The sequence below is a fragment of the Triturus cristatus genome, chromosome 7 (assembly GCF_964204655.1).
Source record: "Triturus cristatus chromosome 7, aTriCri1.1, whole genome shotgun sequence".
Taxonomy (NCBI): Eukaryota; Metazoa; Chordata; class Amphibia; order Caudata; family Salamandridae; genus Triturus; species Triturus cristatus.
Genome location: NC_140590.1, coordinates 1,664,218,703 through 1,664,237,589, shown reverse-complemented (window position 1 = coordinate 1,664,237,589; position 18,887 = coordinate 1,664,218,703). Strand labels below are relative to the sequence as shown.

Below are 18,887 nucleotides of genomic sequence, written 5' to 3'. Positions count from 1 at the left end.
ATCTATTTTAATTGTGAAGCCTTTTGTGGACCTCTTATGTATGTATTCTTGTTCATTTGTCACACTTAATATCCGTGGCAATGAGGTAACATAAGGGAAGCGGGCAGTGCCCATGACCCACACAATTGAATGTAGGAGGTACCGAATACCAAGGCTACGTAGTCCTAATTACACCTCTTTAATCCACCACTAGGCAGTCCTGCCTGTTTATCTCACTGTTTCAGGTTCCTTTTTATCCCTGCTTTTTTAGGTCTCGCCTGACCCAGCGCATGCGCTGGTCTGGCGAGACATTTAGAAGGTGGGTTTTGAAAGTGCTACCCACATTTTCGTGCAGGCTACAAGCTTGAGTGCACGATGGCGTGCACGCGCACAGCTGCTTCCCGCATTCCCCCCTCCCTTCTCGCCCAGCCACCTGCCTTTCCTGCGCCAGCCTTCAGCACCATCTCCGCCTCTCCCCCCGCTGCTACACGCGCATCCCTAACGTGCTTTAGCGCGTCATCGCGATCACTTTCGCTTTCAGAGTGATTGCTTTTACTGCTGCGCAGCGTTACTTTTACTGCCGTGCGGCCAATATTTGTTCCAGCTAGTACTGTCGCCACTACTCCTGGTGCACTATGTGATTTTAACATGGCAGCTCGCAATCTACCAACACCTAAATGGGTGAGCGCTCAATGCTTCTCTACAACCTTTTACAATATGGCGGCAGAGGTTTTCCAAACCTGATTGTTGCTGTGCTCACCTTGCATCTACCCTTGCCGCCAATCCCCCTTCCCCACCCAACCTATGTTGGCTCGGTGCTACTTTTGGTTGGTTTACCAAAGTACTGTTGCCCAAATCTGAGGTAAGCGCCCTGATTTTCATGCCGGAAATTTCTTTCCTTATGCTTCATGGCTGACCTACCCCTACCGTGTATCCCAGCACAACCGAGCTACCCTGCTTTCCCCTGTAGCGCTGCCCTTTCTCGCTACTGTAGCAGTGGAGAATACAGTAGTACTGTAATGCACCCCCTCTGTAGTACTACATACAATTCTGCTCTAGCACCACTGGACATCTCGAGTGTAGCGCTGTGTCCACCGCTGATGCAGCACTGTAGTGCACTACCCTGTACCACTGTCTTGCACTACACTATAGTAGTGTCATCCTCACCAGTCCTGTGCAGCCATGAACTACCGAGGCTGCACTGATAAGCATCCCGGCCATGTTGTGTACCCTCGGCTGTGTCGGTGCATCGCCCTACAGCCCTGCTGTGCATCCCAGCCTTAGTTGTGCTTTGCACTCTAGAACGGTGACGTGCTCAGTCTGCAGCACTGCTCACCCGAGGATTACCTTGCACGGAGGCACACACGCATGTGCTTCAGAATGAGAACACAGCTTCTCACACCACTCATAGCTTCTATATGGACTCCTTTAGGCAATTGGAGCATCCTTACTCACATGGTGCTAAGTCCACGTCTTGCAACACAGATTCACTCATTTGATTCATAGTCTCTTTCCCACAATTCATGCCCAGTTTCATTGTGTAAAAGTTAAACCCCTTGCTGCATAGTTTCTCTTAGTAGGTTTATATCTGACTCTTTGAGCACAGTCCCATTCACTGGGTACTGGTTTCAATTCTTGGAGCACGTTGCCACTTGCTAAGTGTGTGTCTTACATCTCTGGGCAGTGTCACTCACTGAATAAGAGTCTTACGCCTGGCTCTCACTCATTTAGTATGTGACCTCTATGTTGGTGCAGTTTCACTCTGTGAGAGTTTCACTTAATGGCGAACAATGTCATTTTGACAACTGAGAGTCTTAATTCTTGCAACAATAGACCACAACTGTGATCTAAAAAGAACTCCTGCCATAATCCATGTCGTCTGCTGACCTACATTACTAATGTTCCCCAGCAAAATCAGGGATAAAACTGATGCATCCTTATCTGGTCTCACTGCTGGACAGGCTGCACATGACCTGTAGCAACTGTTCATTGGAGAAAGGAATTGCTATTCATGGCATGGCATCCTCAAACTCCACCTGCTGAATTGGGCGTGACCTCCAATTGTTTCACGTGATCTTTTTTGTCTAAAATATTTTAGGACGGTGTGTACTGGAAATTCTACTACATAGTCTCAAACTCATCAATGTGTTGTCAACATTTGCACCGAGACGTGAGAACAGATAAATAAGGTACATCTAAGTAACAAGCATTGGCATAGCCAATAGGTCTCGCTTTTGGGACCTTATAAGTGTTTAGCCATGCAACAGTTGATGTTAATTCAAAAAGGATATTGTGCTACATAACTAAATACTTATAAGGTCCCAAAAGCGAGACCTATTGGCTATGCCAATGCTTGTTCTTTTTGACTGTTTTTCCATCTCACTTTCTCCTTTGTTCACCCTTCTTTGTAATTTTTTAGGTCTCGCCTACGCAGCGCGCATGCGCTGCATAGGAGAGAGACCTAATGCCATCGGCACAGCTTTGGGGGCAAAAACATGCACGCGTTGCATTGCTTGCAATGGCAACGCCTGCACGTCTGGCGATTTTCTTGCGGGAGCGCATGGCGCCATATAGTGGCGCCATATGGTCGCACGCTCCCACAAGAGAATCTCACAGGCCCCCTCCCCTGCGCGATTATAGCAAAAGTAAACCAGCATTGGCATAGCCAATAGCTCTCGCTTTTGGGACCTTATAAGTATGTTTACTTTTGCTATAATCGCGGCACGTAAAGCGCGGGTGCCGCGATTATAGCAAAAGTAAAGAAATAGAAAAAAACATCTATTTCTTTACTTTTGCTATAATCGCGGCACCCGCGCTTTACGTGCCGCAATTATAGCAAATGTAAATATACTTATAAGGTCCCAAAAGCGAGACCTATTGGCTATGCCTATGCTTGTTCTCTCTTCCTCTGAATCAAAGATTGGGAAGGAAAAATAAGTGCCTGTTCCCAAAAATGATTGCCGATGGGCCCGCCTGCAACTATCAGTTCAAATTAAGCACTGGATGGGGGAGGTTTAGGACATTGACTAGAATTTTACAGAGATCCTTTCTGATGTTTAAGGGAGACTGTAAATCCTGCATTAGTCCATTTTGGCCAGTTCCACACCAGGCTTTAAGAATATCCGCTTAAGTTAACTTTGCATACTGTGACCTTATATACAACTGTGTAAGAAATTGGTTGATTTGGGGTGGGCGACTTCCCCCTTTAAAGAATAACCACAGCCCTTATCACGGTGAACCCTCAAAGTCATTATATAAGTCTTAACTCAACCCATGTAGCTCTGGCACAGAGCAGACAGGCTTAACAGAGCAATATGTAAAGAATGTATGCAATACTAAAACAGTAAAAATTAAAACCAATAAGAACCCCAAAACGAATTAAAGAAAAAACAGAATACAATTTGAAAAAACAAAATGGTACTGAAATGACATGAATCCAATAAGGGAAAACAAGGATATGATTTTTGAAGTCTTTAAGTAAAAATACAGCTTCAAAGCGCCAATGTAGTCTATGGTTGCAGTGAACCGGGGCGGATGCGCAATTTGAGGCCGACCGCGATAGAGCATGGGACTGTTCCACCAACTATGTTTGTCCTGGTCAAAGATTTTACATTCTGATTAGTCTTTTAAGTCACAACCAATCACAGGAGTACAATTCTATGGCTCCCTAGGTCCTCATGGTGCAGCAGGGTAAGGTCCTGGCCCAGTTGCCGCTAGTTCGCTGGGTACATCCAGGAAAAGGCGACTTGAAGCTTGCTTTCACCCTGTAGCCACACAGGTCAGGCACCTGACCCTTTGAGTCCACGCCTTTGTCCTGAGTACAAGAGGGAGTTGGTCTAGTCCTTCAGGGCTCTTCTCAGGTCACAGACAGTGGATCGAATCCTCTTCTGATCTTTCGTAGGTCTAGAAAGTGTTCTTTAGTGGGTGCCTTGAGGTGCCACATTTTTTGTAAACTGTTTTTATTAACATAGTTATATGCAATATATGGACAATCAAGAATCTGCAATGAATAGCTACAAATCAGACGTTGCAGTAACGAAGGTAGCATGACACTACAGTATTAACCTCAGCCCGGCTACCATGTGTCTCTCCGGGATACTGTATTGTCAGTCAGCCTTAACAATTCAAACCTGGGAAAAGTACAAAGGGCATGGGGATACATGAAGACTAGCAGGATGAGGGAAAGGGGTGGGGGTGAGTTTCATCATCTCTCTTCGATTCCCAGGTTTTGCCTCATTATGGCGTTTTTGTCATCTTCCCCCTCTACACTTAGCCCATAAAATTGTATCCAAGGAGTCCAGATCTTGCAAAACGTTCGGGGACATCCTCTCGCCTGGTAAGTCACTTATTCAGCTATCATGTAGAAATCCATATGGGTCCTCCATTCAGTAAGTGCGGTCGGGTTTGGATCTCTCCATTGACGAGCAATATTTCTCTTGGCCACTACGAGCCCTAAGTTGTTTAGAAGGAGTTTGTGGCGTGGCAGGTCTGTTTAGGTGGGAATGCCCAATAGGGCATATTTCGGCTCCAGTTCTAGTTGTGTCCCCAACACTTTATTTAGTGAGGTGACACATTTATGGTCGCCACTAACTTGTGGGTTGAGGTGACTCCTGGCCTTTCCCTAACAATTGGGGTGAAAGTTCACTGTGCCAACTCTACCCACTATTTCAGTACTTCCTGTTTGCCTTACTGCAAACAAATGCACAATGCTATTTGTCAGGGCATTTACAAAATGACAAAGGTCTTCTGTCACTCTAAACAGACTGGGGTGTATGTGGGGAGTGTACAGTGATAATCCTAGTGTCTGTAACATCTAACATTAAAATCCAGTTTGAAGTAGGGGCTGTACCATCTACAAGCCCGGAGGTTTCTTGTCCTACCTGAAGTCTGGTAGGACAAACACAGAGTCCTTCAGCAACTAGACAGGGGATCCATAACAATTGTCTTGCAAGCCTTTGCTCTTTCTTTCAAGTGTGATCCAGAGTGTTACATCTGGCTGAACAGACCTGTCAAGCTGTATTTGACACTGTACTGCCAAAAGGAGGCCTACAACCCCCACCCTGCATGTTCTGATGAGCTCAGAGGAGTGATCTGTACCCATTCAGATCAGCCTATTTCTTTGCTCATCGAATGCAATATACACCTCATTTACACCTACTCAAGGCCGCGCACAGGCTGGGAGAAGCTGGAAAGTGTATGTAAATTAGTCTCCAGGAGCTCCAGGCATGGAAAAGGTAATATTCTTGAAGTAACTTTTCCTTAATATTTATTAAAATTTGAATTCACCATTGAATTGGATTTGTAATAAGTATTTAAAATAGTTATATAATTTATTTTTCTAGCAAGTCCCCTTCCCAGTTAGTAGTATTAGAATGTTAAGCTGAACTCTGGTTTTCTTCATAGGATAGCTAGGCCTGACACAGTGGAATAGCATTTTGGGCTTTGTCATTGTAGGGACATCGTAATATTAATTGTTTGCATGTCCCACTTTTAAAAACCATTCACCCTACCTTTCGGGCTACAAGGTTTCCATAGGGATGATTTAGTAATATTTATTAGGAAGTTTCTTACTGGTCAAAAAGGGCTATTTTAACACATTGCGCTGCATCCGTCAGGCTGCATGTGGTAGGCCTATAGTCATGTTTAAACTGTCACTACAGTGGATGGCACAATAGGTGCTGCAGTCCACAAGTGGCATTTTAACTTCTAGGCCTTAGGTGCACTTTCTACTCCACATACTGGGACATGTAAGCATGTTTAATGTTCTAATTAGGAATAAGCCAATTTAACCTTGTTTAAAGAGGCAGCACAGGTATTTTACTACAGATTAGCGGGATTAAGTGCACAGAGTTCTAAAGCCAGCAAACATATAGGGTCCGGCAAAACGTGAGAAATCCTGGGTGGCCATGTAGAAAAGGCAGATTTCATACACCGTGGCTATCCTGAAAACCTGTCATTGATCCAACCTTATGAAACCTGCTTTGGAGACCACTGACCTAAATGGTGTCTCCTTATAGGAGGAGAAGAAGAATTACTATTAGTGGCAACAGTATTTCCTTACTTAATACATCTTTTCCTCTTATAAGCCCCCAACAAGTCTGAAACAAGCCCCCTGGCAAGCTCCACCTGCTCTATAACCACTGAAGTGCCAAGGGACTTCACTCACTTGACACTTACTGCTCTGCCCCCCCCCCCCCCCCCCCCCTCCCAATCAATCCACCCAAACCTGAAACAAAAAAGGGATCTCAGTAAAGTTAAAATGATTTATAATGGAATAAAAGCATTATTCTTATGGAAAAAGCCCCTCTAGAATATACTTGACTGCTGGCAATACAGTAGGATAGTCTTGGAAGGTACAAGCTACATGTTCAGTTTATTTTGTATGTACCTCTCCCTCAGCCCACATCTAGAGTCACTTCTCAAATTCATGCATGTCCTAGTCAGCTAAAGTAAAAAACAGAACATGCAGTGTTTTCTGTTTCCTTTGCAAGTGGGTTTGGCTCGAGAGTGATGGTTATCTGCTCTGTGCGCACTAGAGAGTTCCTCTAAAATAGGGAACAGGTATCCTATATTAAGCCTTCTATAGGAGGCTCTTGACACCTCGTATGTAGCTATCAAGCTAATTGTGGTGGCAGTAAGATTTTCCCTTGGGAGAGGTTCTGCAGATGGAAAGCTGCCGGAATTAGAACTCAAGTGCAGGTGCCTTTAATCTAGGCCCCGAGTCTTGCAGGAAGAACTTCAGCGTCTTCGGTTAACGATACTGAGGCTAAACATGGAAAAGTCTGGTCTCCATATCTCTTGTGGCAGGGGAACATATTCACGGGGTACTGTTGCTACTCTCCCTTCAACCCACCCCCTCCCATCACCGTTTCTCCCTACTCTAAATTTACAGGGATCTCGATGCACATGGTTGGTGTTTTCTGCAGTCAGTTGAAGTCTGTTTAGGTGCATTAAAGCGCCAATCGCACTATCTGCAAGAATAGAGAATATTGATGTTGTGTTCAATGCGTCTATTGACAGCATTCTTTTCTTGCTTTTAGGAATTGTCAAAAATTACAATGCCTATTGCCTTCAATGAACCCATGAGTTTCCTACAGAGGATCACTGAGTACATGGAGCACATTTACCTCATCAACAAGGCCTGCTCTCTCTCGGACCCTGTGGACAGGATGCAGGTGAGTGCCTACCCTTGACTGCGTTTTGGGGGTTTTAGATGGTTCGTATTTGTTTCTGTTTGTACTTCCTCAAAAAAGTTAACATTAGTGCCAATACAACATGACAGAAATGCTCAAATCAGGGCCCTATTTGTATTTAAAATGTTTCCTTCATTGAAAATATACACGCAACTATAGGAATATGATTTCCTATCTTGCTGTTATAGAAGTGATTTTCGGAGATTGATTCTTTATTGCTGCTGAAAATGTCTTGCATTTTTTTGAGTCAGTAGTTTAAGAAATGTTTTGAATGCGCAACGTCCATCTTCATTCCAGTAAGAATTCTTCATTGAGCCGAGATATCGGTGATCTGCAGGTCACAAGTTTGAATCCTGGCAAAGTAGACTCAACCTTCCATCCTTCCATTCTTCTGAGGTCGAGAAATTGAGTAGCATTGTATTTGGTGATAATAACATCCGTTATATGCTGTGCAGAAATACTCTTTGAAGCGCTAAATAAAACAAAATAGAACTCTTAGCTTGCATGCCAAGAAAAGGCTTCCAACAGTTGTCTAGCTCGTGGTGGAGGTAGGGGATATGCGCTAATGCACCTCCTGAACCCAGCTTGCTGGATAAGGGGATATAATCATCGGCTTCAGGTGGTACTGGCTGTTTGTGGTCTTGACTGTAGCACGTTGCCATGATGTGTTGTGGCACCTAACTTGCGCCAAGTTATCCAGTTTTTATATCTTATAATGCATTTGCTGCCAACGGAATAGCATCTTGCGAGACCCGCAGAAGGTGACCTTTGAAGCAGACGGTTATTGTACAGGACAAACCCACGGGTGAACTTAAGCAGAATCGAACCCTGATTACGGCTCGGGATAGTACGATTTTTGTTAAAGAAACCTTTGGAAAAACACGGTGTGCCTGATAAATGTCTTGTAAGTGTGCTTTGGACCATAGATAATGTTTTGTATTCTCTCTATACAATGCCTGTCTTCCCATGCAGTGAAATGATCTATAGATTGGTGTTAGTCTTACCTCATGGTGTGAATAGGAATGCTTTCTCACAGTGGGAAGATATCCAGCACACTTCCATTATAGTTTTTGAATTTACACTAGTGCGCTCTGTCTGATGACCTTTTATTGGTTTTCATCTATTGAGGTCCCAACTTGTTTTGTGACCCACGTGATTTGGCATCAGTTTGTAGTGGTACTGTGCAGCCTGAAGTCTTCTCTGTCTCTGTGGGACAGGTGTCTCGGGCTCTGAGAACCAGCTTTAGATTGATATGTCTAGCCACTTCTGCTGGTCTGCATGTCACTGGGACATTTTATGATCGAACCGGTTGCTTCCTGTTGCTTTCCATTAAAGTTTCTTCTGTCTCGGAGATAAAGAACCTTCAGAAAGGTGGCTCTTTATCCAGTGTTTCTTTTGTGTCTTTCGGAAAGCAGTGGGTGTCTTCACTTATCTAAGCTACTGCTGTGTGTTCTCAAACACTTCTCTAACACACTCCACAGGCTCAGCAGCAGTTTTTGTTTTCACCCCTCTGGCTGAGCTTGTTCCCTGTTGCAGTGTTGCTTTTCTAATTGTGTTACTGCCTGGGTCAAAGTAGCTGTATCGAAACAATGCTACGCTCGAAGGCGTATAAAATTTAAGAGGATGACCCGGTAGCTCTTGTTACCTGGGTATCACTATATAGAAAAAGAATAGTGCTTTCATTGAGTACAGTTAACAGTAGGTTGGCTAATTATTTGGGGATAAAATAATTTACCCCACATGGCGTACAAGGTGTCATTTAATTTAGAAGGGACCTCAAAACAAAACTTAGGCAATTGAATTATCGTTGTATTACATATATGTACTGGATACTAGAAAACCTTCAAATTAACAGAGAATAATTACATTGTAAAATAAAGAAATTGTTCTGGATATGTGAGCAGAAAAGTTATATAGTAAAAGGTACTACAAATGTGAAAATGTTATTGTGTCGATAGTGTGAATCATACAGACAGGGAATAGTAGAACACAAGTGAGCCCATATAAACAAAATATAGAAAACATTGGCTGTCAAAATGATTTCATTGGTACACACAGGATTCCACAGGTTACTTCTGCCCTTCTAGTTGTACCAATCAATCAGGTGGAGGCCATTACAGCCCATGATTATAAAGGTGTTGACATTTCGACCCTAACATTTAATTTAACCATGGTCATCATCAGGCAGTGTCAATGAGATTTTAGAGACAGCAGCAGAACAGGATAAGGAAGAGGTCAGGAGTAAAATGCTCCAAGGGCCAGAACACAATGTGAGTGGAGTCCAGTTGTAGAGAAAACGTACCTTTTCGTGATATAATTGAAGCTATACACCATTTAATGTGGGAGCCCTTGCAATTTATGGGGCCAAGGCATTGGATGAGAAAATTGTTGGTAGACTAAAGCAAATACCTAAAGAAATGGAAAAACTATGAGATGATGAATTCAGAATTGACAGTGCTCAAATTGCATAGTCGATGAGGACTATACAAATATTCTCTTTCTATCAAATACAGGCAAATATCAGGCATAAGTCAGTGAATGGTGTAGTCTTGAAAACCAGTTAATGGGAAACATACAAGATGAAGGCTTCAAAAACTCCCGATAGTTAGTGAAGTTGCATGGGTAAAGGCATATTAACTGATCAGGAGTACAAGTCAAAAAGACGGGTGGCAACCTTCTCTGGAATCAGCAATACACATGAAGCCAAGGGTCTAAGGAAAAGTCAACATTTCCTCATACTGTCCCTTGGCCCTATGAACTGATAGGTGCCCCACATTAATTGCTATTTACCTTCAATTATATTATAAGGCCTCTTCTATTTTGACATCTTATAGGTCATATGGGCCATATTAAAGTAACTTTGGTTTATTAAGCAACATACTCTTAACAGCATCCAATATATATTTGATATATATACTCCAAAGGAAAGGACCGGCACTCACAGGGGACATGCAAAGTTCTTTATATCAAGAACCAAAAAACAGACGCTTTTTGGCTATGCACCTTTATCAATGTAGTTTGCTGTTTCCAAAATTGCGATTTCCATGTAACAAATGTGAGTCTGTAGGAATCGCTATTATGAAATCAGTAGGTACATACATCCCCTTTTGCAATTCCAAGATAGCGATTTCTGCGAATTTGCTATTTGGGAATCACTATTTCAGGATTTCGTACATATGGGCAATAATGCTGTAAAAGTGCTTCCCTTATCTGCGGTCATTTTAGGTGTTATTCATTGTACATATGATGAGGGAGATGTTCATGATTATTTGTATTTATCCATATTTATTTTTTGGCCATCTTAGCAATATTTATCCATTTTTTGTCAGTTTTGTGAACAAATGAAATAGTAGCTTGTATATTTCCATGTTTGTTTTATGGATAAACGTGTACACATACTTAGGCGCCTTTTTGGTTTTAGTACATTACAAAGTCAAATATATTAAAACAATACACAAAATTAAAATTTTAGCATTATAACAAACAAATGTTGTTATATGGAGTTTTTTTTTAAAGGAATTCTCATCATGCTTAAAGACATACCATCCGGTTTTTAGACTTAATATGCTGTCAATCTGCACAGCTATTGGCCTGGAATTCATGAATGGTGGCATATAAAGTCATTCAAAATAATCCAATTCATCTCCATTTAATGTGGGAGCCCTTGCAATTCATGGGGCCAAGGCATTGGATGAGAAAATTGTTGGTAGACAAAAGCAAATACCTAAAGAAATGAAAAAACTATGAGATGATGAATTCAGAATTTACAGTGCTCAAATTGCATAGTCGATGGGGACTATATAAATATTCTCTTCTTACCAAATACAGGCAAATATCAGGCGTACGTCAGTGAATGGTGTAGTCTTGAAAACCAGTTAATGGGAAACATACAACATGAGAGCTTCAGGAACTCCCTATAGTTAGTGAAGTTGCATGGGTAACTATAATGTCCCTGTAACCTTTGTTTTTTTTTTCAGTGAATATAATATATTATTTGAAGTGGATGAGTGCTCCCGTTTAGTAACCTGCGATGCACTGTTCAATTAATAATGTGACCGCATACCATCTGGTATGCCTGAAGTTTAAGAAGAGTATTGACAAGGTCTACCTCTCTACCTAGGATGTATTCTGATGCAGTTATTTTCATTAGCTTTCTTTTTACTTATTTTGGAAAGTGTGTTTCGTCTTCGCTTAGCAGCTCAGGCTGACTCACCAAACAGCAATATACAACATACTTAGAGTGGCATTTGGTCACATGGTCTTCGTCTATTGCTCTCTTAAAGTGTCAATAAGACCACATGAGTGAGTGACAGCATTTTGCCTGTGCACTATGTGGTAACCCCACATTAGTGGTTTCCAGTGCATGTCTCATGGACAATGCTTTTATTTTTTCATTATTTGTTTGGGTCTGTCAGCTCCATGCTGCTACCACCCACTCACCCATCGTGATGCGTGTGGCATCCAACGCCTATTTTATTTTCTTGGAAGGTAAAATAATAACAAGCTATGCCAAACACCATTTGAAATGACTGCCGTTGCGAGAACATGAGTTGAGTAGAAGAGTGATCACTTCCCTCCAGGTCATTACAGATATTGTTTCCTGTCTTGGACGCTTGTGTGCTCGCCTAACACATTTGGATGTTGTAGTCCTTTTTTGCCTCCGGAGAATTAATTTAATGAATGCAGCTAAAATCAATGATTTTTAGGTGACAATTTTAAAAACTGGAGTTAGTGTCTGTAATGACCTGTAATAAGTCAGTCATCGTAGTGCGTGTGAATGCACTGGTGGCAGATTCGAAGTGGTTTTTCTATACATACACACATAAAAGCATTCCAAGATGGCCCCCCATGCACGCGTGTGCTAGTGCACTGTCTGCTATCTTGGAATGTTGTTTTAGTACTTCATCATTCATTATAACTATCAGAGTTTTCTTGTTGTATTCCTTCCTTCCCCAAATCGTTGAGTATTTGCCTTTTTTTTTTTTTAATCCTCCTTGTTTTATTGTGGTAATTTTTCTTCAGTTTTTTTATTTTGTTGTCTGTTAGTGGGGGTAAGCGTATCTGCTATACAAAGGGGCTTGTGTACCTATTGACTGGTTATTGGGCAGAGCTCAGGACAACTCAAACTACCTGCAGTTTGATATTGTCATCTGCTTCCATTTGGTCCTTCGTTTATTTTTAGTTCTGGTGTTAGAAAGGACTCTTTGGTTTTACTAAAATTACCATATTATATACTTACTGAAAGGGACTTTCAGTCAGACCTCTTTCTCTATCGAAAGTAGCATAGATCATGGGTCAGTGGGTCAGCCCGCTTCAGCCATTGCCTAGTTGCACCGTGAGTGACGGCATTCTGCTCTTTAACAAGAGACATATTTATGCACAAAATAGTTCTCTTAATTGCCAGGGCTAAATGGCAGTGTGTGCTTTTTTGATGCCAAAACAATTCATATTTTCATTTAGCCATAATTGTTTCAAAATCATGACTTTTCTGCCAGTTTGTAGTATATCCTTTTTCACTCTATCAAACATTTTCTGCATATGATATTTTCTGAAAAAGCCGTGTTCTTCCCTTGTGCAATAAGGCTAAACTGTACAGAAACATCCATCATTCTTTTTACATCTGGCTTTCGATTTGAGTGAAAATTACCTTGCTCTGTGTAGCAAAACATTGCAAACACGAAGCTCCACCAAGAAGCTTCGCAAAGGGCTAAACTCAAGAACTTCACAAAACTATGGCAGCAAAACAATTTGCATACACACAGCCCACAGTGCTTTGCGTCCTTACTACTGGATATGATGTCCTCTTTACTACACCACACTCCTGATGCCTAGTATTTCTAATGATTGGATCCAAGATGGTTGTAATGATAGCATGGCTGGATGGGGTGGTAAGTGCAGATTTTCGCCCAGATAGTGCCTGGTCTAATGTTGAGGAGCTCACTGCTTTGCAGGGAGCAATATTACATTTGGGTTTATTGTTACAAGAATAATGAAAGGTTTTTGTTTGCTATTTTGCAGTGATATTGCTAAATATATCTCCTGAAGAAGGCTTTTTATTTTCACGACTCAAAAAATTTAAGATTTTGAGGTTTTTTCTGCATTGAAATTCCATTAAAGAGATTGAACTAATACAATTAAAACAGTTGACTGAAGCCATTGCATATAATAAAAACACTTTAAGCCGAATAGAGTGCTCGCCATTTGTAGTGCGTCCCAATACTCATGGGAAGTTCTTTGTAACTTAAGAAACAAAAGAAAATCATTAAAGTGATTGATCTGCAGGTACAGGAACACCTTTGAAAAGTATTAATATTTGGAAGATCATAAGCCTAACTAAAACAGGACTGCACACAGATCTTGATTGGAATCCCTATCGCAATATTCTCCATACATCATGTTTATCACAAGATCATGACGTCACTGTATAGTACCCAGACAAAGGACTACGGTAGACCGGACCAGACGAGATGCCATCCCTCTTGTGAATTCTAACATACCGTGGTGCTGGTGCCTATATAACTAAATGGATGAGATATTGATGCGAAATCAGCCTGAGAGTAGACTACACTTTAACTGAGATTGTTTTTAATTGGATAGCTGAATCTGTTGTGGGGTGAATTGTGGACAGGTGTAGGACACACAGCGGAGGGAAGGGTAAAATTTATGGTGGTTGGTTGCTATGTTCTTGGCTGTACTGAAACACGTTTCTGAATGTTGGATCTTATGTTGAGAAGGAAAATGTCTCCAGATAATTAAGAACAGAACTCCTACTGGGCTGGTGGCCAATGGGGCTGCTTGTTTAGAATATTTACGAGCTGCAGCTAAGCTAACATATGATAAAGTAATAATGTGTGTATAATTGTTCTTTCTAACAATTGCATTGCCAACTCCTGTCAGAACTATGTCCAGTGTTTACTTACCACTGATCTCTGTTGTTGGATGCAAGGTCCAAATGAATGAGGAAATGAAATAATTAAAAAGAATGCCTGATATTCCAGGAATGTAAGTGTCTTCATCGATCATTGTACTGTTAGTAACACAGTCGGGCTTTCTCTTCACAGACTGTAGCTGCTTTTGCTGTTTCTGCGGTCGCCTCCCAATGGGAAAGAACTGGCAAACCCTTCAACCCTTTGCTGGGAGAGACGTATGAATTAACGAGGTAGGACTCTGCGTCTCTGCTTTCAGAAAATTAGTTTCTGATTTGTTTTGTAGAGAAGAGGGGAATCTCCGAGGAGTGAGGCTGCGGGCCAGTTAAGGCTAGGGACTGGACGGTGTAGATAAATCTGTCTTTTTAGCCATGTGTTTTGACTGAAAGAAGTTTATAGTTGGAGGAAGAAATGACTACAAAGGAAAGCCGTCCATTGTCCTTTAATCCAACTTCTCATTGGGCAGTGATGTCGAAAAGCATAAGAGACGCTGGATAGTGATATGAACAGAAAAGATAAGCCAAGCAGAACAAGGGATATTTAATAATATGTATTGCACAGACCTCATTGCAAGATTATGACTATACCTAAACATAGGGAAAGTGTAATCCTCAGACTGAAATGGAATAGGTGTACTCATTGGCAGTCATATTTCCTCTGCGATTTCTGTGCCCTAAGTTTACTGCCATTCACTTTGCTCGTCACGACATCACTGTCCAATAAAAAGGCAGCATGGGAGAGCATGTACCTAAACACGTCTTGCGAAGCCTGTGTTATTCATTATGAGCTGCACTGTGTATCCTGGGATATATAAGCAGCAAGCCATTGCAGTTACAAACTGAATGTTAGCAAATGAGTGACCGGAAACCATCAGTACTAGCAAGATTCTTGGCTCTTGGTGAACATTTTGAAAATATTCTCTAGGCAGTCATATTTTAAGGAGTCAAGTGCCATCCACGTACAGGAGGTGCTTTTTTTTGCCACCATTCAGTGCTAAACTAAAGTCCTCCCCAGAGGAAGGACCTCAGGTACTCTGTTGTACAGAGGGTTACTTCTTCACCTGTTCTAGAAATGCCACTTTCGGATCCGATCCAGAGTTGAATTCCACTAGATCTTGGGCAAGGTCTTGTTATGAGATCACCAAGGCACGGACCATGGTGTGTGAGGATTCTTTGGTAGTGTCATTGCCTCAACATCAGTATTTATGGCCCTTGAGGCCACTTTGGTTCAGATTGAGATAGGATTACAGGGGGTTAGAATGTTCCAGCTGATGTTGAAGTAGTAGACTGATGCTGGGATGTATTTAGACCTCCAGAATGCTAGTGGACTTGATATCTCAGCAGAGACTGAATTGGACTCCCCATTGGTGTCGTCTCCCTGAGAAAAGTGCCTCCTTCACAGAAGTGATCTGTAGAGTAGCAGAGGTTTTAGCACTACAGTTGGAATGTAAAGCTAATTTACTCGAAGACATTTTGCAACCTAGGACTTCCACTGAAGTGGCTATGTTACCTTTCCAGTAAAGCACTGATAGAAACCCTGAAAGGGGCATTGTCAAAACCAAGTTCAGTGTCACTGGTGAGTTTCTCTATTGCTAGGGCCATATGTCTGCTCTAGGTGAATGCCTTCCCCACTGCCCCTGGCCCCTTCAACAGTGAATTGAATCACAGTGGTGCATTTGGTATTAGGGTGTTTTTTTCTGCCAGTTTGGCACTGCAGTGTTTGAATGTTTGCTTTTTGTTGGGAACATACACTAATGCACTCTGGGTTATGAGGCACAAGTTATGCCTGTCCTCCCAGAAGAGTTCTGAAATAGCAATGCTCAAGTGGTCCACCACAGACAGACCATGACCAAATACATTTTACAGGCAGGTAGATACCATTGACTATGTGGGGTATGCTATGGAAACTAGCTTAGGCATTGACTATAATGCCTGGATGTTTGGCATGAGTTTCTAACGGGATGTGCAGGTATCCCTTATATGCCATTTGGTGGTTGTTATAATCATGCTATGACCTACTCCATGGACTTGCTCGGCTCTCCTCGCCAGTTTTATCTTCAATACCGGAAGTTCCGCTGTTACTCCACATAGCCATTCACTTAGCGCACCACCAGGACCTTAGGTTCGCAGTAAGTGGACTGCATTCTCTATTCAGAGTACTATTTTTTGGGGTGACAGCTACCCCATGGGTATTTACAAATATTTAGCTGCTGTTGACGCGCACTTCATCATGCGCACTGTTTATGTTCTGGAGGACTGGCTGATACCGAGAAGCAGCCGACAGCAGTGCCTAGCACAAACTCAACAAGCAGAGTTGCTTCTTCACAACATGAGCTTCACCGTAAATGCCAAAAAAGTCATATCTCTCTCGGCAACAAATGCAGTAATGCTGGAAGCAATCGTGATCACAGTGACAGGCAAAGCCTACTCCAATAATGAGAGAGTGATGGTATTTCAAAGGCAGGTTCCCCTTTACCAGACGTAGTGTCCTGTGACAGTGAGAATGATCATGAAACTGCTGAGAATTATGGCATCTTGTATTGCAACCCTTTCAAATGCTTGTCTACACTTGCACCCACTACAAGAGTGTCTGGCTGGATAATGGTAACAAACATTTGGTTGGTGGGAAAATCTACTATTTGGTAGAGCCCAACAGCACGTACTACAGCACATACTAAAATGGTGGACCAATAATACCTTGTTACTGGGCCGTTTTTTTCTTCACCCTCAACCACAGATGACCATTACCACAGATGCCTCCCTTGAGGAATAGGGAGCACATTAAGACCACTTGGCCCTTTAAAGTACTCAGTTTCCCCAAGAACAACTTTACACAAATCTCCTGGAGTTGATAGAAATACTGAATCAGTACATTCAGCAGTGGGGAATGACCCACAGTTGATGACTTTTCACTGGAAAAAATGCCGAGTGCCCCGACTTTGACTACTGTTACCCACACCCTCGGTCGCTGGGCAGAGCGATCAGGATAAACTGCTCTCGGATATTTGGCTACTCATTTCCTCCACTACCACTGATTCCTTATATTGGGGAACATGACCATGGCACCTATGAGGCTCATTCTAATTCCTCACACTTGGGCAAGACAAAAATGGTACTGCATAATGCCAGACGTGTCCGTTCATCCCCAAAATAAGTTACCACTACATGCAGACCTGCCAATACAACATAGCCTTAGCAATGATACCCTATCCTAAAGCCACTGAATCTTGCTACTTGGCACCTGAGGTCTTAGAGTTTGGGTACCCTCAACTTCCAGAATCATGCATGGTCATTCTGAAAGAAGCTTGTAGTCCCGCTACAAGGGGCCAACACCAGTCCTTCATGGGGGTCTTAATATGATCCACAACTGGATAATGGGACACCCTTTTTGAAACATTACATTATTGCCCACTTGATTTTCACCCATGTAAAGTAGCCTTCATCATTGCAATTATGTCCTTGCGTAGTGTAGGTGATTTACAAGACTGTCCTTTGGAGGAGCCTTTTATTTAAATGCACAAAGATTAGGCCGTTCTAAGAACAAATCCTCAATTTCTGCCTAAGATGGTCTACCTGCTCCATTTTAACAACAGTATTGACTTCCTAAGTTGCTTTCCTCAGCCTCAGACATTTGCAGAAAGCACAGTAGAGCCCTAATGTACTGCATTTACCGCACTCAAGACTCGGGCGTAGGCGTACCCGCCGACGCTGACTTCAGGGACCACAATTCTTTGGGGCAACACGCTGTTAGGTAGAGCAGTGTGCGACCAATTGGACACTTGAATTATAGAGTGTAGTCACCCGAAGGCATCTTGGCTCCAGAGCTGACAATCATATCTTTATCAGTGCTTGCCTCACCCCTCTTTCTGACTCTATGAAGAACTTTAGGTGGCATATTCACCTTCAACACAAAGCATTTACAATCCTGCTAGTAAATCGCTCCACTAATTACTTTCAGGCATTTCTTGAGAATTTTACTGTGTGGATTATGGATTTCAGTTGTTCTCCTTCTCCCCATATGATCCTTAAGGATTTTAATTTGCACTTTGGACACCCCTCTTATCCATTTAGAGCTGACCTTAAGGACACCATATAAGTTTGTTTGTTTACTTTATTTGTACAGACAAAGGCAGATATGTTCGTTACCCAAGTGTTATATAACAATATCTTATTTCAGCAGCATTTATTAATCCGTTTGTGTGGTCAAATTACCACCTGCTTAAATTCATTATTTTAACTAAACTATAGTGATAACCAGAACAACCTTTTAATAACCAGGCGAGACTGGAGTAACGTACAGTTGAGCGCAAGATGCCCCTATTTACTTGACCAAAAACGTTGAATGAACTTGATGCCATTCTTACAATGAATCAGCAAAAGTAAACTACAGAGCAGCCGAGCGAACTAAAAACACACAATCGGTGAATCCAAATGTGTCAATTTTTTTGTTTTAGTTTTTTGATTAAATTGTCTCTGCTGAAAAAAAACCAAAGAACATTTGTAGAGTTTTGAAGAAAACCTCCAGTGATGATATATGATGAATCGGCTGCCTTTTCCATTTCAAAAATAGTCCCCTGCTCTTCATTTCAGAGATCAGACTCAACCTCGCTCCTGTGCTTACTCTCTCAACGCAGGTCGGGCTCGCCCTCAGATCCTCTACAGGCCTTGTTGCTTCTCAGCTTTAAAGCCTAACTCTGGCCGCCTCATTGGAATATTCTTAATTCTTCCTTGTTTGAAGGAAATGTTCCAGAAGCTTTGCAGTTGAGCCTAATGGTACCACTGCTGAAAAA

The 18,887-nt window shown here is 42.1% G+C and overlaps 1 protein-coding gene across 8 annotated transcripts in view; it reads left to right on the top strand.

The window, feature by feature from the left end:
- The window catches only part of OSBPL2 (oxysterol binding protein like 2), a 391,960-nt gene that overhangs the window by 217,503 nt on the left and 155,570 nt on the right, over window positions 1-18,887 (top strand). For all 8 annotated transcript variants that reach the window (XM_085619766.1, XM_085619768.1, XM_085619763.1 and 5 more), the window contains 2 exons: window positions 7,020-7,154; window positions 14,234-14,331. In XM_085619766.1, the coding sequence (XP_085475892.1) occupies window positions 7,020-7,154; window positions 14,234-14,331 (233 nt within the window). The remainder of the gene's footprint in view (window positions 1-7,019; window positions 7,155-14,233; window positions 14,332-18,887) is intronic.